The 24,361-nt window shown below is 49.0% G+C and overlaps 1 protein-coding gene across 2 annotated transcripts in view; it reads left to right on the top strand.

Moving 5' to 3' along the window:
- The window catches only part of TOX2 (TOX high mobility group box family member 2), a 131,168-nt gene extending 118,107 nt beyond the window's left edge, over positions 1–13,061 (top strand). For both annotated transcript variants that reach the window (XM_060032711.2, XM_060032712.2), the window contains exons 4-9: positions 6,562–6,801; positions 9,196–9,423; positions 9,889–9,969; positions 10,790–11,185; positions 11,886–12,013; positions 12,834–13,061. In XM_060032711.2, the coding sequence (XP_059888694.1) occupies positions 6,562–6,801; positions 9,196–9,423; positions 9,889–9,969; positions 10,790–11,185; positions 11,886–12,013; positions 12,834–12,870 (1,110 nt within the window). In that variant the 3' untranslated portion in view covers positions 12,871–13,061. The remainder of the gene's footprint in view (positions 1–6,561; positions 6,802–9,195; positions 9,424–9,888; positions 9,970–10,789; positions 11,186–11,885; positions 12,014–12,833) is intronic.
- Positions 13,062–24,361: the final 11,300 nt, after the last annotated feature.

The raw sequence follows: 24,361 nt of genomic DNA, 5'->3' as shown, positions 1-24,361 counted from the left end.
TCTGATGAATAGGTACATATACAGGCAATCAAGAATGCTGAAATAGGGCTTCCCTGGTGGCGCAGTGGTTGAGAGTCTGCCTGCCGATGCAGGGGACATGGGTTCGTGTCCCGGTCCGGGAAGATCCCACATGCCACGGAGCGGCTGGGCCCGTGAGCCATGGCCGCTGAGCCTGCGTGTCCGGAGCACGGGAGAGGCCACAAAGTGAAAGGCCCGCGTAACACACACACACACACACACAAAAAAAAAAAAAAAAAGAATGCTGAAATAAATTTTCTTATAAATGCAAAACTGGTTGATATCTATAGAGCAAGAATACAATGTTCGGGTTCTTCTTTTCTACAGGATGCGATCAGCTTGTACCTCTACCAGAAAACATTTTTTGCATTTTTATGGATAAGAATCATTTGCATTCCACCTCACAGCCATTAGGATGGTTACTATCCAAAAAAAAAAAAAAGAGAGAGAGAGAGAAAACAAGAGTTGGCAAGGATGTGGAGAAATTGTGCACTGTTGGTGTGAATATAAAATGGCGTAGACCCTATGGATAACAATATGGCAGCTCCTCAAAAATTAAAAATAGAATTACTATATGATCCAGCAATTCTATTTCTGGGTATATATCCAAAAGAGTTGATAGCAGGGTCTTGAAGAGATCTCTGTACATCTGTGTTCATAGCAGCATTATTCACAATAGCCAAAATATGGAAGCAACCCAAGTGTCCATCAATAGATGAATGGATAAACAAAATGCATTATATGCATACAATGAAATTTTATTCAGCCTTTAAAAGGAAGGAAATTCTGATACATGCTACAACGTGGATGAACATTAAGGACATTATGCTAAGTGAAATAAGCCAGACACAAAAGAAAAAATACCGTTATGATTCCACTTCAGGAGGTACCTAAAGCAGTCAGATTCATAGAATAGTCAAATTTCATAGTAGTAAAATAGCGGTTGCCAGGGGCTGCAGGGAGGAAGCAACAGGAAGCTATGGTTTACTAGATACAAAGTCTCAGTTCTACAAGATGAAAAGAGCTCTGGAGGTGGATGGTAGTGACGGTAGCACAACAATGTGGAACACTTTAAAAGGGTTAAGGTGGTAAATCCTATCTTATGTGTATTTTACCACAATTTAAAAAAACTTAATGATAAAACAATAAGTTGCACTAATATCATTTTTGTACAGCTTACAAAGTTGTCAGATAGCCTAGTCAAAGACAAAGGCACACATTTCTATAGAAACAGATAACCCTGAGGTCGACTAGCCAACACCCATTGAAAGAACATTCATTTGCCCATTTCAGCGTCTTTAAAGTTTCCTGCAGTATATATGTCTTCTTGTGCATGTGGGAAAGTTCTTTACAGTAAATATCTTGGTATAGAATTGCTAGGTTATGGGATATGGATTATCAGATTTCTTCCTAATATGTGTATCTTACTAGTTTACACTCCCACCAGCAGTATAAACAGAAACCCAAATGGCCAGGAAACGAATGAAAAAATGTTTGACTTCTCTAGTAAACAGGGCAGTGCAAATTAGAACAACTTTGGGAGCATTTCAGACTTAGCAGATTTGCAAAAATTCAAAATCTGCCATTATCAAGTGTTGGCCCTATATTAAATTACTGAGTTCAGGTATACCTGACTGAAGAATTCTAAAACAGGCAGCTGGGAAGGAAAAAAAAAAGAAACAAAAACCAAGCCCTAAACACAGAGCCCCAAGGCCAATTTGCCCTTGAAGAAATAATGTCAGATCCTTCTTTAAGATTCATGGAAAAAGGAGTGTGTACATGTTGGAATAGAAAAGGATGTTTAGAGAATAGATTTTAAAATCTACCTTTTGTTCAAAGTGTTCAAAAATTTTTCCAGCTTTATTGAGGTATTATTGAGATTTAACATATTTAAGTTTAAGGTATGCAACGTGATGATTTGATGCATGTATATACTGTGAAATAATTACCACAATAAGTGTGTATGTGGTGGTAACTTTTAAGATCTACTCGTTTAACAACTTTTAATTATATAATATAGTATTGGTGATTATTGTCACCATGCTGTATATTAGATCCCTAGAATTTATTCATCATACAGCTGGAAGTTTGTACCCTTTGACCACCTTCACCCATTTCCCCCAACCCCCTGGCCCTGGCGACCACCACTGTACTCTCAATTTGAGTTCAGCTTTTTTAGAACCCACATATGAGTGAGAATATAAAGTATTTGCCTTTCTCTGTCTCACTCATCTCACTTAGCCTAATGCTCTCAAGGTCCGTCCACACTGCCACAAAAGGCAGTGTTTCCTTCTTTTCTATGGCTGAATAACATTGTAAAATGTACCGTATTTTCTTTATCCCTTCATCTGTTCACGGACATTTACGTTGTTTCCCCGTCTTGGCTATTATGAATGTTGCTGCAGTAAACATGGGGTACAGATATCTCTTCGAAGTAGTGATTTCATTTCTTCTGGATATATACCCAGGGATGAGATTGCTGGATCATATGGTAGTCTAGTTTTAAGTTTTTGAGGACCCTCCATACTGTTTTCCATAGTGGCTACACCAATTTATATTCTCACTAGCAGTATACAAAGGTTCCCTTTTCTCACACCCTTGCTAACATTTTGTAATCTCTTGTGTTTTTGATAATATCCATTCTAACAGATGTGAGGTGATACCTCACTGTGGTTTTTAAAAAAAATTTTTATTGAAGTATAGTAAATAAAACAGTGGAAAAATCAAGAAAGTGATAATTGCCACAGATAAAGTAGGATTTAAGATAGAAACATTAGTTGAGGCAAACGTACTTTTAAAAAAATTAACAAGGAGAAGCCGTGTGAAAATATAGCATTCTGGGACATATATAATGAATAACCACATCAATATAAAGAAAACCGGTTTAAATTCTATAGCGAAGCTGATAGGAACACAGTAGTAGTAGGAGGCTTAAACTCATTTTTCTCGAGATTTCACAGCTAAAGTAGTCAAAACAGTTTATTGAATAGACACATAGAGAAATGTGTATGTTACCGAGTAAACATTATCTCAGAGGCACATGGAAGTTTTACAAAAATTGATCCTATCTTAAGCCATAATGAAAACTTCAGTACCACAAAGATAAAATCCTAGGTGTTATGTTCCCTGGCCACAGTCACAAAAGGCTACATCAATAAAGACTCTTTTCCAAATAATTTTAGGGTAAAAAGGAAAATCAGATCTTCAGTTGTAGAATATTTTTAAAATATTTCTATGATTCAGCTAGAGTCCTCCTCAGGGGGAAAACATCATGGTTACAGAGCTGGACTTCTCGCCCTCAGCACTGTTGACATTTGGGGTACATCACTCTTGTTGGGGAGCATTCTGTGCTTTATAGGGTGTTGAGCAGAATCCCTGGCCCCTCGACCCACTAGACACCAGTAGCAGCACCCCCCTCACCCAGTTAAAAACCAAAAACATCTCCTACATGGCAAAAGTGTCCCTGTTTGAACCCCTGCCCTAGCTACTTCTATTATTAAAAAAGAAAATGTGAAAATAAGTAAATTGTTTAATTTGAAAAGCTAGATAAAAAGCAACATGATACCCGAAGTTACTATTCATAGAGAGAAAAGCAAAATTTAATAATGATCAGAAAAGTTGTCAAATAGATTTGTTTAAATATAAGAACTGGTTCTTTGGACAGTTCAAAATATATAAATTTTGAGAAGGAAAATTTTAAAAAGCAACATGCATTCACAGTATTACAATTGAGAATGGGGATTTAAAACCATAGAGTAGGTTAAAAATATGGTAATGTTATCCTAATTTTATGCTACTGGTATTAAAATCTGGATGAAGTATACAATTTTCTAAATATATGTGTGTGTGTATATATATATATATATATATCTATAAAACCAAACTAACTCAAGAGAATGTGGAAACTAAAATAGACCTATTAGCCATAGCAAATATTGTGAAAATCAATCTTTCAAAAAGCCCTGGGCCTCAGATGTTTTTATGTCTAAACTCTTTCAGTTCTCTAAGGAAAATAATCATTTCTTTGTTATTTATACTCTTCCAGGACATAATGAAAAAGGGAAACAACTCAGTTCTTTTTCTAAAGCTGACCATCACACAAAAAAACCAACATTTGACAAAGATAACCCGAAAGAATGGAAACTGACACGTAAAAAAGAAAGTTCCTCAGAAATGAAGAAACGCCAAACAAATTCAGACAAATATATCTACAGGCAAGGATAGCAGTGTTCATATCAGACTCCACTGAATTCAAGGCAAAAATTAGACACTTTATAATAATACTAAAGTTTAATCCGTTATGAAGATATAATTGCCAGTTTTCTTTTTGCAATAAAAACCAACATCAAATTCCCAAAACAAAAACTTTAAGCATTAAAGGGAGATTCTGATGGAAGCAGAAAGTTGTAGGCAACTTTGACAAACCAAAGGAATCGAAATAATATAATCACCACTGATAAGACAGAGAAATGTCACACTATTATATTACTCTGCAAACACAGCTCCCCTTTGCCCTTAAATACTGTGAAACATATACAAAATTTAAACATATGTGGGTCTTAAAGGAAACCTGAATAAATTTTCAAAAGTGCAAATAGTACAGATCATATTCTTAGATCACGTTTGTTACTAGAAATTAGGAGCAAAAGGAAAAGAAACAACAAAAAGTTTTGACCTCTTAGAAATTTCAGAACTCGGACTACCCTGGTGGCACAGAAATTTCAGAACTCGGACTTCCCTGGTGGCACAGGGAAGTGGTTAACAGTGGTTAAGAATCCGCCTGCCAGTGCAGGGGGACATAGGTTCAAGCCCTGGTCTGGGAGGATCCTACATGCCGCAGAGCAACTAAGCCCATGAGCCACAATTACTGAGCCCGGGTGCTGCAACTGCTGAAGGCCACGCGCCTAGAGCCCATGCTTCGCAACAAGAGAAGCCGCTGCAATGAGAAGCCCGCGCACCGCAATGAAGAGTAGACCCCGCTCGCTGCAACTAGATAAAGCCTGTGCGCAGCAATGAAAAACAACGCAGCCAAAAATTTTTTAAAAATTATATTAAATTAAAAAAAAATTTCAGAACTCTTCTTAAACATCGATTGGATGAGAGGAAATTAAAACTGAAATTTAAAAGTAAATACATCAAAAAGAACAATAATGAAAATCTCACGTGATGAAGTCTGAGAAACGTTAAGGTCATGTTCAGAGGAAAATTCATAGCATGAAACCTACTTCTAAACATTGAAAATGAAAATACTGAATTGAAAATGCGACCCAAAATTGAGGGGGAAGCAACACTAATAAATATGTAAAAATCAGAGGAAGAGATTAATAAAGATAAAATTAGATATTAAAGAATTAGAAAACGGAGGAGTAGACTTGATAAACAAATTTGAAATTTGATTCTTTTGAGGAGGAAAAAAAAATCCCACAAAATAAAATAGAAAACGGATGAGGCTCCCTAACGAAGAACAAGTAAAGGAAAACACAGATACTGGATATTAAAAGTTAGAATTTAGGGCTTCCCTGGTGGCACAGTGGTTGAGAGTTCGCCTGCCAATGCAGGGGACATGGGTGTATGCCGCGTCCGGGAAGATCCCACATGCCGCAGAGCGGCTGGGCCTGTGAGCCATGGCCGCTGAGCCTGCGCTTCCGGAGCCTGTGCTCCGCAGCGGGAGAGGCCACAACAGTGAGAGTCCCGCGTACCGCAATAAATAAATAAAATTAGAATTTAACCACAAATTCAGAGGAAATAAAAATAATTGTAAGACTATGCAAATTGGCATGCCTCACTGAACAGCGTGTGTGTGTATGTAATTTTTAGGCAAAAAGTGTACACTATTCTAAATGTTTACTATGAGAAATGCCTGTATATAAAAATTAGTAGCTTGCTTTATATTCTAAAAATAACCAGTTAGAAAATATCATGGTGAATAGATAATAAGAAAACGACTGACCTGTGGGGGAAAAATGTGCAAACTTTATTAAGGGATTTATTTATTCTATGTATTTAACAAACCCTCGTACAAGATAGGGCTTACTATGTGCCAGGCAGATTTAATCCTTAACAACCCTAGAAGGTAAGTTTAATCATTATCCAAATTTTTCAGGTGAAGAAACTGAGGCACAAAGAGGTTAAGTAACTTGGCCAAAGTCACCCAGCGTATAAGCAGCAGAACCAGGATTCAAAATGCATTCGGCTTCCAACGTCTATGCTCTTTGCTATCACGCTGCATAGTGAATAAATGCAAAGATACACCGTGTTCCAGGAAGGAAAACCCAGTATCATAAAATGGTCTCTTCACAGCTGGACTAGGCTCTCTAGCAAGGGCTGAGATGCTGACTCTCTGTCCAGGGTGACTATCAACAGAATGGCCCCCCCCAGAGGTGCATCTAATTGTGCAGGGGTCGGAATAGAATGGACCCTCACCTGTGGGCGATCCATGGGGAAGCCACAGCTCAGAGGGGACCCCCTCCTCTGAGTCTGGTACATACACATGCAGATGTGCTGGTCCCTTCGAACTCAACATGCAATCTCCTCTTCTCTCAGATCCAGGAGATGGTCCACTCAGAGGTTGCTGCCTATGACTCGGGCCGACCAGGGCCCCTGCTGGGCCGCCCGGCGATGCTGGCCAGCCACATGAGCGCCCTCAGCCAGTCCCAGCTCATTTCTCAGATGGGCGTCCGGAGTGGCATCGCCCACAGCTCCCCGTCACCCCCAGGGAGCAAGTCGGCGACCCCGTCTCCCTCCAGTTCAACTCAGGAGGAGGAGTCGGAAGCGCATTTCAAGGTACGTAGGGATGGAGATGCAAAGGCTTAAGATGCCCTCCTGTCAGCAAGGGGACAGGCCCTGCATGGAAATGGTCATTACCTACTTCTAGAAAAGACTAGAAGAGTATAACTCTACCCTTTGCTGGAAAAAAAAAAAAAGGAGGAAAATTCTGGATAAACGTGATGTCGTCTTATTCCTGAATAGCCAATGGGTCGTTTCAGTGGCATTGCTGGCATTGGCAAGATCCTCAGGGCCATGTCTTATGACCATTTTGGCCTTTTTGGCCCACTTTGGAGGACCACAAAGATGCGTGGTCCAGCAGTGCTCTGGGCAGCACTGCAGGATGGAGCACTAAAAATGACTCCCCCCCCTTGGGGGCGTGGCCCACCCTGTATCCCTGGAACCAGGGGTGGTGCTGCCTCTTCAAGAACACGTCAGGGATGAGAACTCACCATGTGTTCAGGCTCCCATCCTTTCTTTGCACTGACTCTAGATCTCCCTCCCTGTCGAAGAGCATCTTGTTTTTACGAAAACAGAGGCCCCAAAAGGCCAGGGGTGGATGTGCATGCCCGGAATCTCCCAATGAGTCGCCGGCAGAATCCAGGCTTGATTCCACAACGCCTCCCTCCCTTTCTTCTTCATAAGGGCCTCTCACCCCTTTCCACGTGGCGGCCCTGCAGAGGCCTTGGGCAGTAACCGTGGCACCCATGCCATCCTGCAGGTACCCTGACCTCCAGGCTGGGGTGGGCACCTCTGGATCCTGGTCCAGCTACATCCTCAGGATAACTTGGTCTCTATTGTAGTCCAGGCAGGGGAGGTTTTAATTTTATTTTCTTTTTATTTAACAAACACTTCTAAAACACTTTCACGGGCCAGACAGTATTCTAAGGACACGACAGGAATTAATCCACGTAATCTTCATCGCAACCCTATGTGGTAGGTGCCTTTATCATCTTCGATTGGCAGATGGGGAAACTGAGGCACAGAGAGGTTAAGTAACGTATCAAGTGTCATAGAACCAGGATTTAAACCAAGGTGGTTGCAATCTGGCTCCAGCATATGTGCCCTTAACCGCCTGCAGTGCCTCATCTGCTCAGCTCTCCATCAATTACAAGGCGCATCCGTCCGCATCTCCTATCCTGTCAGAGCCTTGCCACGGTGCTGACAGAACTAAGGCTTGGGGAGGTGAGTGGCTGCAGAGAAACACTCAGGAACAGAACCAATGTGGCTACAGACTGCCCCTCCCCATCCCTCAGATGTGCAGGCCTGAGTCTTATCCACTGGCCCACAATTTCCTTATCAGTTCATGGTGTCACTTTCATTTCCTTGGTGCATAGAGCCATGGTCTCCACGGCAGGATCCAGGGCCTTTGAGCAACATCCCTGGTCCCTGGGTGGCCTGGGAGTCCTAGTCTGTGGGGGGGTATTCCCACCCGCTCCGCATCCTGGAAGCCCTAAGTGAGGTGCTCGCAGTATGGTGGTCCTGGCGTCTGACAGCATCAGAGGCCAGGTGTCCAGGGTGAGGCCACACCTGGCGACAGTTCCATTAACCTCACTCCATCCAAAACTTCAAAGGAGGTCAGGGGGACTAAGCCACTGGACCCAAATCACACAGCTGAAATGTGGTGGAAGAGACTGATCTTATGTAATCAAGGGTAATCTTTGGGGATTATTTGTGATCACAGGAGGGGAGAGCTGTTAAGAAAAATATATCTATCCAAAACTTGGAAATAGTCCAAAAATGGATAACTGCACGTTCTTTCAATGGCATAGTACGGCATCGTCTAACAGACTCAAAAATTACCTGATTCTCTGGGAGATTGTGCCTTTGTTTTGATTCCTCCTTCATTATTGATTAGGGGGTTTACACTCTGTAAAGGAAGATGTTAACTTGGGGGAAAAGCAATGAAGATGTGAACGATTTTCGTCTGATTACAAGGCAAATGAATTTTTCCCTGTAGAGACACAAATGACTTCTGTCCAGTACAAAAGACTAGAAGCCCCAGAGGTGATAGCTTTATTGCTCTCCAGGGCATTGACCAGTTTCTTTCTCTTGTATTTCTTTGAATCAACTTTACCATCATGCTGATTCTCATTGATGAGTTAAATGAAAAATGCAGTACTAGACTTAAAAAAAAGACAAAGAAAGAAAACAGAAAAACCCAGGGCTCATAACCAGGACATGTGTGCATGCATGCATGTGTGTGTGTGTGTGTGTGTGTGTGTGTGTGTGTGTGTGTGTGTTCAAGCCCGGGAGGAGCGGGGCCAGCCCCCAGGTGCTGCCTGTGTATAAGCAGGGCTGGGCAAGCAGGGAAAAGCTGAGGAAAGTCCAGCTCCGCCTGAGGCTGGGTCAGGTCCCCTTTGGCAGGAGGTCCCGGACTTCTCTGATTTCTGACTCCTCTCACCCGGACAGATGTCGGGGGAAAAGAGACCCTCCGCCGACCCCGGCAGAAAGGCCAAGAACCCAAAGAAGAAGAAGAAGAAGGACCCCAATGAGCCGCAGAAGCCTGTGTCGGCCTACGCGCTTTTCTTCAGAGACACTCAGGCCGCCATCAAGGGACAGAACCCCAGTGCAACCTTCGGGGATGTGTCCAAAATCGTGGCCTCCATGTGGGACAGCTTGGGAGAGGAGCAGAAGCAGGTGAGCCTCCGTCCCTTTCTGGGCCATCCCTCAAGCCTCTGAGGTCAGACTTGGAAGGTCTGGAACCAGGCCCAGCCTCTGGAACTAGAGGCTCCTGCAGAGGTCTTTGCTAGGCTCAGTCTGCCCATCTGTAAGCTGGGGAGGTAGGACCCTTCTGATCTGGCTGTTTTGCAGCTGCGTTCACTAGCCACTTGGTTAAGTGGAGAAAAAAACTGGACCTCTGCTTCCTCATCTGTTAAATGAGAACAGGCATCTTCATCCATCTTGGCCTCCAACTCTTAAAAGTCTGGGGTCCAGGCCAGAGCTTTCTTATCCGCTGACCAGAGGCCCGTGGCCTCCTCTCAGGGGCCTGCAGGGAGAATAGGAGCAGAGCTAGCTCCGAGGTAAATGCCAGTTACCAGCCCTGTGAGCTCAGGCTGACCACCTGACCTCTCCTCGATACTGCCCACATCTTGGATCTTTCAGGCCTACAAGAGGAAGACCGAAGCAGCGAAGAAGGAGTATCTGAAGGCTCTGGCAGCCTACAGGGCCAGCCTTGTCTCCAAGGTAACACCTGGGATCCCTAGGCCCAGCCCTGATAAGAATGGGGCCACTTGAGGGTTAGAGCAAGAACCAAGGCGGGAATGGTCAACACCATAGGTCTTGGGAGGGATGGATAAGACCAGTGTGGTCCCTTCTCCAGTGCACCGCCTCTGTGCCAAGCTCGTGCTTTACATGCATAGTGTACGTGCATCTCATTTAATTCTTCCAAGAAGGACCCGTTACACAGTGGAGTTAAGCGACCTGCCTGTGAGTAGCCAGCTTGTTAGGTGGCTGTACCGGGATTGAGACCCAGTTTTGCCAGTCTTCAGATGTGGCCTTTCCTCCCGTCCTGCGCCCTCTGCCTCATTCCTCAGCCCCAGCACTGCAGGAGGCTCAGCACTGGCAGTGGTTGTGTGGTCCACGGGGGGCAGCGGGTGGTCTGGAAGCTGCTACAGAGGACATGGCTTCTGGGTTAGGCCATAAAGGGCCAAGCGAAGAGGGTGTCCCAAATCAAGGGAACGGCCCACACTGAGGCGCAGAGGCTGGGGAGAAGCCTAAGTAGAGGGTAGCCCAGCTGGACGATGCTGGCCCCTCGGGCCAGGCTGAGAAGCATGGGTTCTCCCGTGGGCAGGGGAGGCCCCAGGGATTAAAGCAGGGGTGGTTGGATGGTCAGAGCCAAGTGTGCTCGACCCTGGATTATCTCTGGTGAGTCCCCAGCTCTTTCCCCAGGGGCCTGAGGGCCATCCAGGAGCCACGCCAGTGGGTGACAAAACCACACAACCTCGTGGCCCAAGTTCTGGCTTATGCACCTTCTCCAGAGTGACTGGTGTCTGTCTCCTTCCAGAGCTCCCCCGACCAGGGTGAGACGAAGAACACTCAGGCGAACCCACCGGCCAAAATGCTCCCACCCAAGCAGCCCATGTACGCCATGCCAGGCCTGGCCTCCTTCCTGACGCCATCCGACCTGCAGGCCTTCCGCAGCGGGGCCTCCCCCGCCAGCCTTGCCCGGACACTGGGCTCCAAGTCGCTGCTGCCAGGCCTCAGTGCATCCCCGCCACCGCCCCCCTCCTTCCCTCTCAGCAGCCCCCTGCACCAGCAACTGCCACTGCCGCCCCACACCCAGGGCACCCTCCTCAGCCCACCTGTCAGCATGTCCCCAGCCCCCCAGCCTCCCATCCTGCCCGCTCCCATGGCACTCCAGGTGCAGTTGGCCGTGAGCCCCTCACCTCCAGGGCCACAGGTAAGCAGGGTCCAGTGAGAACATGCCCCTCGGGGACCCCTTGCAGAAAGGGGAGGCAGCTTGGGATTCCAAATACTGGCCCTGCCACTCACCGGCTGTGTGACCTCAGCCTTAGCACCTTACCTCTCTGAGCCTCAGTTACTGCAACTGTGAAATGGGGCGAGTACACCTTGCGTGAGATGCTCTGGCTGCGGAGAACAGTTGGCAAGTAGCCAGACAGATTCTTCAGATTCTTAGGGTACCTCAGACCCTCCTCCCTCAGCCTCTGTCCATTTCTGCTCTCTGGCTGGAGGGGTTGAGGCCACTGTGGCTTCTGCTAGATCAACCCTAGCTCCTGGCTCTCCCCAAAGCCTTTGAAGCCAGATCCCCCGAATTGCTCCACAGACACTGGTAATTACAAGGCTTGCTTGGCCCTGGGAGGTCACTCAGCCCAAGAAATCCATTTTACAGAGTGGGAAACTGAGGTCCAGGAAAAGAAAGTCTGTCACCCCCTCCCCCCCATGTAGCTAAGACAAGGGTTGAATTTTCCAGAACGTGTTCTACTAGGGAAAAGAAAGAAGCGTTCCAGGCAGAGAGGCAGAGCGGAGATTTCTTATAAGCCGGGGAGGTGTCTCTGTGAACACACCCCCGTCCCCTCTTGCTGCCTGAGATGCACCCCATTCTCTCTCCTTTGCTCACCGCCTCCTCCCCACCTCGGCAGGACTTCCCTCACATCTCTGAGTTCCCCAGTGGTTCCGGATCCCGCTCCCCTGGCCCATCCAACCCCACGAGCAGCGGAGACTGGGACAGCAGTTACCCCAGCGGGGAGTGTGGCATCAGCACTTGCAGGTCGGCCCTCACCCCACTCGCCCGCCCTTGGTGCTGCCCTTGTCCTGCCTACACGTGGAGCGTGAGGATGGGATGACAGGGTGGGAAAAGACAAGGGGGACACCGCAGGTCACTGTCAGCCCTGCAGGAGGTTCTCTTGGCCACCGGGTGCCCGTCGTCTTCAGGAGAGGACCAAAACAAGGCCCCAGAGGGACTCAGCTGGTCTGCTGCCAGGCCCGCAGGGGAAACTAAGGCCTGTCTTCACTCTTGCTGGTTTTCCTTCCATCCTGTTCTTTTTCACAAGTGCATGACATGGCATTCATAGCTAAGCCATCTGTCTTCAGTCAGCTTCCTCAGAAGCAGAGCTTGAGGCAGGGATTTGGGTGTCCTCGACGATGTATACATGTTCAGGGAGAACCTACAGGAGACGGGGTGGGGGAGGGAAGCAGACCAGGGCAGGGAGGGAGCTTAGCGAGGGCGTGGCCTCAGCTGGAGACTGGCTTCAGCCTGGTCCCATGGGAGCTCTGGGCCCCAGTCACAGCACAGACTTGGTCTCCTTTTGAGGTTTGAGCTTTTTGTATCCGCTGAGGACCAGGTGGTCCCCTGCCAGGATTCCAGGAGGGGTGTTCGGTTCTGCCCAGTGGGTAGTCAGGGAGGGGCCAGGACAGACCCTCATTCATCCTCAGAGGGGCAGCCGAATCCAGGGAGGGCGTGAAGGGCCAGGGAGCAGGTGTCCTGATGTGCCCTGGGCCTTGTGTCCAGGCCCTTGAGGGCCAGGGGGGCGCCTGGGGCGGGGTGGAGGTGTCACATCCACTCTGACAGCCTCTCCTTTCTCCCCCAGCCTCCTCCCCAGGGATAAATCGCTCTACCTCACCTAAGCCCACCTCCCTCTCCTCCCTGAGGCTTGCTGGAAGGGCACTGCTCAGAGCCTGAAGGGCTGACAGCAGAAAAGAGGCCTTGGCAGGAAGCAGGGTGCCGGAGAAGAGAGAGCAGTGACACGACCACGGCCCCGGGCTGAGTCTCTTCCTCAACCTCCCACCAGACTCTGCAGAGGCAGCGCACCGCCCGCCGCCAGCCCAAAGAACCTGCAGGAACCTTCCGCCCCCTGACCTGCTTGCTCCAGGGTTACTGTGGACCCTGCTCCTCTCCCTGCCACCGTACCCCACGTCGGGACGTCTGGCCCCAGCCCAAAGTCGCGTGAGCCGCCCCTGGACGGATCACTCTGCAGCAGAAACCCGCCCCCAGATGCATAGGGCAGGGACCAGCTCCGCCCCAGATGTGCAAATACGGTTTTACAGTGCGAACAAGACATTATGAAACATAAACTGTTGGCTCCGTGTAAGTACTAGTTGACTAAGTGTTTTAGAAACTGTGCTGAAGACACCTGTAAGATTATTTTGTTGCAGGGTGGGGAGGGGTGGGGGGAAAGTAGATTCCTTTAAGGTAAAAAGCATTTTCTATGACCCTTAGCACATTTTTTTAAGTGTTATCTTAAGGGAGATGTGCACGAAAGAAGCGGCCAAACCGTTTGATCGTCTGTACAGCAGGAACCGGACGATTTCTAGCCACACTCAGAGACGTTGCGCTTTTTTTATTTTGATCATACGTTTATTTAAAATGGCCAACAACGACTTCTGTCTATTTATAAGGAACAACTGAGAACGACACTGCAGTTTATCATGAAGTGTGCGTGCTTTGGGGGCTCGGTTTGGGTTTGGGTTCTTAATGTTTGCAGCCGTTTTCTGACCCTGCAAATGTCTGCCTCGGTGCACAGTGCTTCTCTCGAATTTCTTTATAATAAAACTTCTGAAAAGTTGGCAACAAGCCTGTCTCTCCTTACACTTGGTAAGCCAGGGCCAGGCCTTCTGGAGTGGACTTTGGTGGTGGCTTCACCAGGACAGAGCCTCTGGTGTCAGTCAGATTGAGGGCAAAGTCCCACCTACCCTTTCCCCACCCCCAAGGGTCTCTATGGGTGACAGAGCCCTGCTGGCCTCAGTCTTCCCATCTGTAGAAGTGGGATAATGATGGTGTGAACACGTAGGGTTCTCATGATGATTCCAGGCGCTCTGGCATAGAGTGCTGGCCACGCAAGGGCCCTCACGGGCAGGTGACCGCAGTGAGTCCCTACTGACCACTCCCTCGCCACCGATGGGGCCTCTGACCTCTGGAAGCTTCCAGTCTGGTGGAGGTGAGAGGTGGGTTCAGGACAGCAGGAGCCCAGGGCGGGCAGAGGGACTCCTCCAAGCCCGAGTGTAGCCAGCATCCCAGACAAGGAGAGGCTCCTAGCCAGGTTTCCTGACAGATTTTAGGGGGTGGTACTTCCCAAAAAAGTAATAATTACGTGACTACATTAATTGTATCTGGAAAAATCACAGTCGCTGGTGTCGTGGAGCTCTGGGGAGACTGCAGCTTTTGCGCCCCATGACACAGCTATTTTGAGGAGGGGGACAGGTGCTGGCACCCCAAACCAGGCCCATAACCCAGACAGAGGAGGCTGCACGGGCCTGGCCCCTCGTTCTCCAATCACGTAGCCCCGCTTCGCCCAGACAACAGCTCCCAGGATGAGGCGCAATTTCTCTGTGGGCAGTTTCCCCCCTCACTGGGGGGGCGCTTTGTAATCCACTTTGGAAAAAGAAAAAAAGAAAAACCAGCCAAACAAAGACAACACGCTGTCATGTCAGTACCATCATTGCAACGTGAAGCATAAATATTTCATGTGGTCACGATTTCCTTCCCTACGTGGAACTTGTCAGTAACACACTGATGACTTAGTTTAATGTTCGACTCTTGCTTCGACATTGGAGAAAACAGCATCATTGGGATCTATGCAGACAACCCCAGATAACAAGAGTGCAAGGCTCTCGGGTTCTTGCTCTCGAGGCGGACACTCCTACCTGCCCCGCCGCCCATCACTGCACCAGGAGCTCAGGATTCCTTTGGACACATCCGCATGCCGAGGCTGGCCTCTCTCTCGGCTGCAAGGGACAGTCAGAGGCACCCAAGCAGAGTCTGAATACACTGCCTACATAGATCAGGAGGTGGCCAAGCGGGTGCGTCCTGCAGCCCCAGAGAGTGGAAACAGTGGTCAGTGGAAGGTACAAGAAGGCTGATTTCAGGGCCGTGGAGTCCACGATGCTAACTACAGTGGATGCTGTTGGTGCCTCCCCCAGATCGCTTTATGGGCCAGAACCCATCTCCCAGCTCCTGAGTGGTGGCCACTCACAGTTCTCAGCGGCCCCCTTTGTCCCAGTCATTGCCCTGGACCAGGAGGGGATGCCCCGTTCCCCAGAGCTATCCTCAGCTAGTGACCGAATAACGGAGCAGCCGGCTCCTTGGTACCACTCATGCTCCAGAGCTCCCGGCAGATCATGATGCAGCAGGTCTCCATCCTTGCTTAGCTGCTTCTCTACCCTGCCCTGCTTCCCTCACCCGCTTCTGAGAGCACCCACCTGGTAAGCTTCTTGACCCAGAGATCCCATCTCAGGCTCTATTTCTCGGGCCATGGACCTACCCATCCTAGCTGAGCACAGTGAGGCCACACCAGTAAAGTTCTGTATTCTTTCACTGGCTCTGGCCCCACCTTCAAATGCAAGACTTTCAGCCCCTGAAACCAACTCAAGCTTCGCGCAAGGGGGGATCTAGGTTCCCACATACTCACAAAGAAATCCTCTCCCCTAAGAAGTCCTCTCCCCAAAAGCAGTGTCTGCCGCCTTCTTCCAACTCTGCCCTGAGCTGATGTTGGTACAGCCCACGGATTCCCCGGGAGCCCGACGCCACACCCGCCGTAACAGCACTGAGGCCTCTGCCGCAGATGCCTTCACCCTGTGCTCCCAAACCTGCACCCCGGGCTCCACAGCCTCAGAATAGACCAGGTACCCCTGCAGCCACTGCGCCCCCGCTATGCCAAGGCCAGTCTGTGGCCTGGGCCCGCCGTACCTCGAGGTCACGTGCTATTGCCTGGACCCTAGTGCAGTGGCCCTGACATTGTGAGGACCCTCAGCTCCTGCCTGCAGCTACCCTCCACGCCCAGCCCACCCCCTGTCCGTGAAACTGGCCCCAGAACCAAAACCGTTCGCCCTTCCTGGTGCCAAGCGCCTGCTTCAGCGGCATCCATCTCCCAGCCCCCCCTAAACACACTGGAATCCTAGCAGGGCTCCCAGCGGGGCCAAAGGCCGAGCCTCCCACCCCGGAAGGAAGGCGTGGCTGGTCCTAGGATTGCCTGGTGGTAACCCCTCCCTCCAGGGCTACGTACAGATTTCCACATTAGACCGATTGTGGGCAACATGGCACAGATGGGCCTTCCAATTAACTTTCGGAGTCCAGGATGCGAAAATTCAATGTATTCATTCAGCAGGAACGCAAATAACCGAGGAGTTACTCTCTGCCAGGCCCTTCGCTGAGCACCAGGGAGACCAAGTGGAATCGAGCACAGATTCTGCCAGTCTAGGAGCTTAAGGCAAGCGGGGGAGGCAGAGGATGAAAACAGTAATATTTAATTGATTGTAAAGTTATAATTTCATCTCATAAATCACCAAAATATAAAATTAAAACTACTATGTGGCCAGTGCAAAAAGAGGGAGCCAGGAGAATGCAGAAGAGGGGTCCCCAGTCCGGCTGGTGTCTGTCAAAGCTTCCTGGGTAGGGGACATCTGGGCTGTGCCCCGCCCAGTGACCAGGACTGAACTGGAGGACTGGCCCGTGGTTGGAGAGCGCCATGCTTCCCTGACCCCAGACGCCAGAGGCTGGCCCTGTGGCTGTGATTCTCTAAAGGGGAAGCTGGGCGGGGAGGGATGCATTCAGAGTACGGGATTGACAGATACGCACTCTGTATATAAAATAGATAAACAGCAAGGATTTACTGTAGAGCACAGGGAGCTGTATTCAACATCTTGTAATACCCTATAATGGAAAAGAATATAGACATATACGCATGCATAGCACATGGGCACACACGCCATACACGTCACATACCACACGCCCACAATGCCCACGCACACACCCCGCTATATCCTGGCTAGTACATGATACGGGAAACTGTACCTTCCGGTGTAGAGATTAAATAACAACAATAATAACAATTTCGAAGAACTTTACATGTATTTATTAACTCCTTATTACTCACAGCAACTCTTGGAAGAGGAGACTTTTACTCACCCCAAGTCACATATGAGGAAATGGGGAAGGAACTTGCCCAAGGTCAGGTGACCCGTAGGAAGCAGAACCAAGATCCTCCCAGGCAGGCTGTCCCTCGTCACAACGCCGTAGCCCTTCCTCTGTCTGGCCTCAGTTTCACGCCACATGCAGGGGTTACCTGGGCCTCCATCCTCCCTCCTCTCCAGAGGGAAGGTGTTCCTGCTGCCAGAAGGCACCCCTACCCCCAGCCACCTGCCCATCTCTGCCCATCTGACGCTGACCGCGCTTGATCTTCTGCCGGCAGAGCCAGGCTTTGCAGTGGAGGTAGGCTGCCCTCCAGAGGTTCCTGTTAAACACAAAGCGGGTTAATTGGCACTCGTTCAACAAATATTTAACGAACTCTTGTTAAGTGCCAGGCGCTGTGTGTGGTGTTGCGACACGGTGATGAATAAGATAGGCCAGGTCCCCACCCTCTTGGAGAAATAAAGCATTAAACGAGGATACCCACCAATACATATAAGACATCACGTGATAAGGTTGCTTAGAAGGGCCCCAAAATAGTTGCTCTGAGCAAGAATAACGGGTGGTCCTGTTAGATTGGGAGAAGGCGGTGAAGGAAGGGCTTTTGAGGAAGGGATCCTGGTGGCTTTCCCTGCTCCAACCATCCCCTCCCACGCAACGCGGGTGTAGGTGGTACCAGGATGCTGGCTCGGCGAAGAGGCGCAGGTTCACGCATCTCTTCGGGAGCTCTGGGTATGAGTGTGTTGGGGGTGGTGATATTTGGCCCCAACTGTGAATCAATTTCTCTAACACGTACACCTCAGAGGCAGCCCTGGTCACCTGCACTGGGCCATTGGAACCGCTCCTTCCAGCCAACATATTTTTACCCAAATAACTCATGAATAAGAAGGATAGTTTGAGATGGTGACAAATGCTCAGAAGGCAACGTAATAGGATGACACGAGAGGGATGGGTGGAGGGAGCTTGGGGGTCACTTCAGAAAGGGGATGGAGGTTACCTGAGGAGGTAAAGGAACCAGCAGTGACCACATCTGAGAGGACAGAGTTCCTGAGAGAAGAAAAGGCTCATGGAGAGGCCCCGGGGCAGGAAGAAGCTGGTTTGTTTTAGAATTAGCAAGGAAAGAAGTGTGGCTGGGGGGTGATCAAAGGGGAGCGTGGCACGAGATGGGATTGAGGATGCTGCCAGCGGCCCGATGGGCACTCCTAGGCCACAGTAGGGAGTTTGGCCTTTGTCGTCAGGGCAGCAGGAAGTCATTCAAGTGAAGGAGGGACACAATCCCAATTGCATTTTCACAAGGTATCTCTGGCTGTCGGGAGGAGAGTAGGAGTCAGGGGGCTGTGCTGTCCTCCAGGGAAGAGAAGATGGCGGTACCAGACAGGGTGGTGACAGTGGAGGCGAGGGATGCGCTCGGATGGCTCGGATGCACTGTGTCACTGGAAATGACGGGGACTCGAGGTGCAGTGGCACAGGGACAGTTGCTGGCCGAGAGAAGCAGCACAGGGCGAGGAGTCCATAGCCCTGGCTGCAGGGACCTCAGCCCCAGTCTCTGTCCTGCTATATACTCGCCGGTTCCACCATGTAACGTGGGACTCTTACCGCCTTTGAGGGGTGGGAAGGGAATCAGACAGAGTACTGGGCAGGAAAGCGCTTTCTAAACTGCAGCCGTGAAGCAGTTAAAGGAACCACTATGAAGACATTCCAGTCAAGGGAGAAGGGGACGTCGAGGCCACCTGTCATTTAGTTGCTGCTCTTGGGTATGGACTTAATTGTGTCCCCTCAAAATTCATATGTTGAAGCCTAACCCCCAATGTGATGGTACTTGGAGGTGATTGGGTTTATATGAGGTCATGTGGGTGGGGTCCCCACGATGGGATTAGTGCTTTTATAAGAGACCCAGAGAGGAGTAATTTCTCTCTCTCTCTGCCTCCCCCCATCCCTCTCTCTCTCTCCTCCCCTCCCCACCTCTCTCTGCCATGTGAGATCACAGTGAGAAGGCAGCCACCTGCACCCCGAAGAAAGAGCTCTCATCAGACACTGGTGGCACCTTGATCTTGGACATCCAGCCTCCAGAACTGTGAGAAAAATCAATTTCTGTGGTTGAAGCCCCCCCCCCACAAGTCTGTGATACTTGTCGTGGCAGCCCAAGCTGACCGCTATGCCCTGAGAATTAGTAAGGACTCTGGAGGGGCAAGAAAACAGGGGCAGGACCCCGCGGCGCTTGGAGCGTGCAGGACCAAGCCGGGCTCGGCGGCATTAAATCACGCCTGTGGGACTCCCACAGTAATCTCATGCTACCTTACAATAGCAATTAGCAGGGACACGGAAGGAAGGATGTTAATATTCAAGGTCCTCATCTTCAACTTTTAAACCAGTAATACACGTATGGAACTTAACAAGTCAAACTGTACCACGCGGCTTCTAACAACACTGCTCTCCACGCCTTGCAGGTCCACCTCCCACCGCCTCCCTCCAGACCCTCAACGCTTTTAGTATTTCCTCTGCAACTCAACAAATAAATACGGATGGATACGCTGCTATGTCGTGATTTACCCATTTTTAATATTATTTATTCACTTCTTTGCCCCGCCTAAGGAACACCTACAACACCTCTGGAGGACCTACTCTGTCCCAGGCATTTCACATATAAAGTCCGTTTTATTTCTCACGCACCCCTGTAAAATAGTTACCATTAACTCCATTTTACAATTGAGAAAGCAGAGGCCTAGAGAGATGAAAAAAAATAATTAAATCCAGAACAAGTCCGTGGCAGAGTCAGGGTTTGGACCCCAAGTCTGTGGCCCCCAAAATACTCACACATGCGTCATAGGGTTTCTCCACCGTGTCACTGTGGACATTTGGGGCCTGATAAGTCTCTGTGGGACTGGAGTGGGGAGCAGAGGAGGAGTGCTGTTCTGTGCATCACAGGATGTTTGACAGCATCCCCGACCTGTACCCACTAGATGCCAGTAGCATCCCTCTCCCTTATGTGTGGCAGCCCAGAATACCCCCAGACACTGCCCATGGCCCCTGGGAGGCCAAACCACCCCCAGCTGAGAACCACCAATGTATCGGAAACGGGCTCGTCTTCTGGTTGCTGCGGACCGGTGCTGCCTTAGGCGGCTTGGCCTTTTGAGGGTCCCGCTCTGGCCACTGCCCTCCCTATGGGGTGAGAGGTTCATGCAGCCAAGGAGACACGCCTACCCAGAGCCTCTGCCTTTCTGAACAACGTTCCGTCTTCCAGGGCCTGAGCGGGCTTAGGGCCAGTTCTCCTGGCTGTTAGATTGTACGCTTCTACCCCTGAGAGGTGGCCCAGAGTGTCATCGACGGGGGAGGGAGGTAGACAGAGCCAGACGTTTGAACTAGGTGGTCTGGACACAAATGCCAGGCCCCTCCGCTGCAGGCTGCTTGTCAGAGGTGGGAAGACAAGGCTGGTGGGCTATGGGTGGGGCCCCATTTGTATCTTGTCTTAACCTGCAAATCTCAGGGCTGGCCTGCTCCAGACCCTGGCCGTGTGTAGCTGGTGGGAATGTGGTCATAGGCCATAGATTTTTAACACATCAGTTTGAAGAATTTATTCACCTCTCTCTGTGGGGAAAAAAAAAAAAGGATTTAGTGCTCATATGTCTCCATCTTTGCTCTCCCCTCCTCTCTCCTCCCGGTGAAGCTCCGTAATCATTGTGGTTAAATCAACATTTCACGTTTACATTCATCCTATCATGTGAACAAATGTTTACTGATGGGCCAAGGTGTGTATTTTAATTATACCTTCTCCTTGAATACTTTTGCTGTTTTTGGTTTTTGTTCTTTGGGTACTTCATTTTCCTCTGTCCCTCATTTCCCCCCAATCTCACAGAATGTGAACTTGTTCGGCATATGGTCAGATACTGGGTGTTCCAATGTGTTCTCTCCTTCTCCGGGCAGACTCACAGCTGTCGTCTGAAGCAAATCCCTTTGCTTTTCTCCACTGAAGGTCCTCGTTCTTCTGGATTCTGTTCATTCCTCTTTCTTGTTTTGCATGGTCGTTGCGATGGAGCACATCTGCCAGTAGCTTTCTGAGAAAAGGTAGATCGGAAATATATTTGGGGCTCTGCGAGTGTTTTTATTCTCCCCTCACACTTGATTGATAGTTGAACTGGGTAAAGGTTGAAAGTAACTTTCTCTGTGAATTCTGAAGGTGTGGCTTCATTGCCTTCTAGCTACCAGTTTGCCGTTGAAGAATCTGATGTTATTCTGCTTCCCGTTTCTTCATACATTGCTTGCATTTTCTCCCTTCTCTGGTAGCTTTTGGTTTTCTCTATGTCTGGTATGTCTTGGGATGGTACCATGCTGTACATTGAGGTGGGTCTTTTTTCATTGTCCAAAGCTCAGTAGACTCTTCCAATCTGAAGAGTGCTAGATGGCATCTCCCTACCGACTACTTCTGTCTTACCCCTAGACCATATTTTTGAACTTAGAAGGCAAGAGATTGGCTTCTCTGTGCTCTTATCCATGAGGATAAGATGTGCTCTTATGATCACTAGTAGGAGAAGAACGTGAAGAACAAAGCACACCAATTAATTCTTCCACATGGTGTCTCATGCCAGGGGTGAGGGGCGTGGCAGGGAGTGTTGGAGCTCCTTCCTCTTCTCTCCCAGCCTGGCTCTAGGCCGCAGACTTACATCCTGAGCTCAGCCAGCCCTGCTAAGCCCCCACCCAGACCACCTTTGATGAAGACAGTGTATTAGACAGCTTGGACTGCCATAACAAAATGCCGCAGGCTGAGTGGCTTAAACAACAGACATTCATTTTCTCACAGTTCTGGAGGCTGGATGTCCAAGGTCAAAGTGTCGGCAGGATTGGTTTCTTCTGAGTCTTCTCTCCTTGGCTTGCCGATGGCCACCTTCTCTCCGTGTCCTTACATGGTCTTTCCTCTGTGTGCAAGAGTTCCTCGTGTGCCCCCTCCTGTATGTCCAGATTTCCTCTTCTTATAAGGACACCAGTCAAATTGGCTGAGGACCCACCCTAATGGCCTCATTTTAACTTAATCGCCTCTTTAAAGGCCCTGTCTCTAAATACAGTCGCATTCTTAGGTACTGGAGGGTAGGACTTCACCACAAAAATTTTAGGGGAGACACAACTCACTCCTTAACAGACGAGGTGGTTGATGTTAATTAGTAACCCCACAGTGCTGGTTAAGCCCAACTACCGGTTCATGGGCCAAGCAAAAGGAAATCAGAAAAGACACACAAATCGGGAAAAATTCTGCATGGGTCCATGAAGTAGCTGATCACTCTGATCGCCCCCCTTGGGAGGATGCTGTGAAGCCCAGACGCGTCACATCCACCTCCAGCTCCCCATCGTCTGTCACAGGAAACCCACACATCCGACGTGGTGCATGCACACTGCAATTACTCAAAGAACATTTGCTAACATGTCAGGGGACAGCACTGCAAGACAGGCCTGCCTCCCATGTCTCTGGAATGACATTGGGCCACAACCATTTGTCATCTCTGCCTTCCTAAACCTCCAAGCTCCCCCAGTAGTTTTTTTTTTTTTTCAGTCCACAAAATGTTATTAGAATAAAGGGAGTCAACACACTGTCATTGGCATAAATGAAGTTGCAAATTCAAATGGCGTCAGAGTTGGGCAGATAAGACCAAAAAAGGAAAGAAACGACAGTCTGACAGGGTATGGTGAGGACCGTGGCTAAGCGGAGACTGGTGTCCTGCCAAAAAGCATTTAAATTCAATGTGTTTTAAAGCATTTAAATTCAATGTGTTTTAAAACACCAAGCTGGCCCAAACAAGACAAGTTTGCCAGCCAAGTGCACCCTCCAAGCATCTAGTTTGTGCCTTCCATTGAGGGTATGGTTAAGAGTTATGGGTGTTGAAGACAGACAGACAGACCTAGGTTTAAATCTTAGCTTCTAATCTGCAAAACACAATGGCCTTTGAAAACACAGAGCTGTTGTGAGGAATGTATGAAATAAGGCATGTAAAGTACTTGTGCAGGGCCTGGCATACAGTAAGTGCTTAATTTATAGTAGATTTTATTATTATGGTGAATCAGAGAATAGCAATGGTGATGAATTTTTTTTTAATTTTATTTATTTTTGACTGCGTTGGGTCTTCGCTGCTGCGCGCGGGCTTTCTGTAGTTGAGGCGAGTGGGGGCTACTCTTCGCTGTGGTGCACGGGCTTATCGTTGTGGTGGCTTCTCTTGTTGCGGAGCACAGGCTCTAGCTGTGCAGGCTTCAGTAGTTGCAGCACACGGGCTCAGTAGTTGCGGCACACAGGCTTAGTTGCTCCATTGCATGTGGGATCTTCCCGGACCAGGGCTCGAACCCGTGTTCCCTGGCATTGGCAGGCGGATTCTTAACTACTGCGCCACCTGGGAAGTCCAAGGATGATGAATTTTCTTAATAAAAGCAGCCTTCTCTTGAGCACATTCATGAGAGCATTCATGTATGGAGTGGTGGCGCCTCCTGGTGGTCATTTTCAAGAACTGCAGTGCAGTGTAGCAGGCCTAACAGCATGGGTAGTAGCCAAGGTGGGCTTTAGAGTCAAATAGTGAGTTTGAATCCAGTTCTGCCAGATACAAGTAGGTAACATGGGTCATTCACCTCCACCCTTACCCTGCGTCTCCTGCTCCCAACAATTACGATCCCATGGAGTGGCTCTGACGGCTTAATGAGACAATATAATATCATTGGCATGCAAGTGATATGAATAGCTCTTAATAAGTGATGGCTATGATCCTGGCGCCCCACATTGCCAATATCCTTCCTCACGTGAGCAGGGAAACAGGTGTATGATTATTTATTTTTTCTTCTTTTGGGTGGGGGTGAGGAGGGGTTACTTTGGCTTGGAGCACCCGGCCAAAAACCAGCTCCCCTGTGGATAACTGACATTTTTCCAGAGTAAAATATTCCTTCGGATCATGCATTGCTCTATCCAGGCTTCTCTTTTCCAGTGAAAACTCCCCTGGAAGGATGACTATTCGTGTCAAATGCCCAGGTGACGATGAGTGTATCAGCTGCTTTCCTCCCAGGCTGAAGGGGCCTGGGAGACACTCTGTGTGGTCGTTATCTCCAGCCAGACCCCTCACTCCACACCCACCCTCTGCCCCACTTGCTGTTCTGCCTAGAGAGGGGACTTCCTTCCTTCTCGGAGGCCAGGAGGGAAGGAAGAGCCTAGGCTGAGAGAACTGCCCTCCAGCTCCCCCCTCCCCTGCCCCA

The sequence above is a fragment of the Delphinus delphis genome, chromosome 15 (assembly GCF_949987515.2).
Source record: "Delphinus delphis chromosome 15, mDelDel1.2, whole genome shotgun sequence".
NCBI lineage: Eukaryota > Metazoa > Chordata > Mammalia > Artiodactyla > Delphinidae > Delphinus > Delphinus delphis.
The sequence above is the reverse complement of the archived record's forward strand: the minus strand, read 5'-3'. Positions and strand labels throughout refer to the sequence as shown.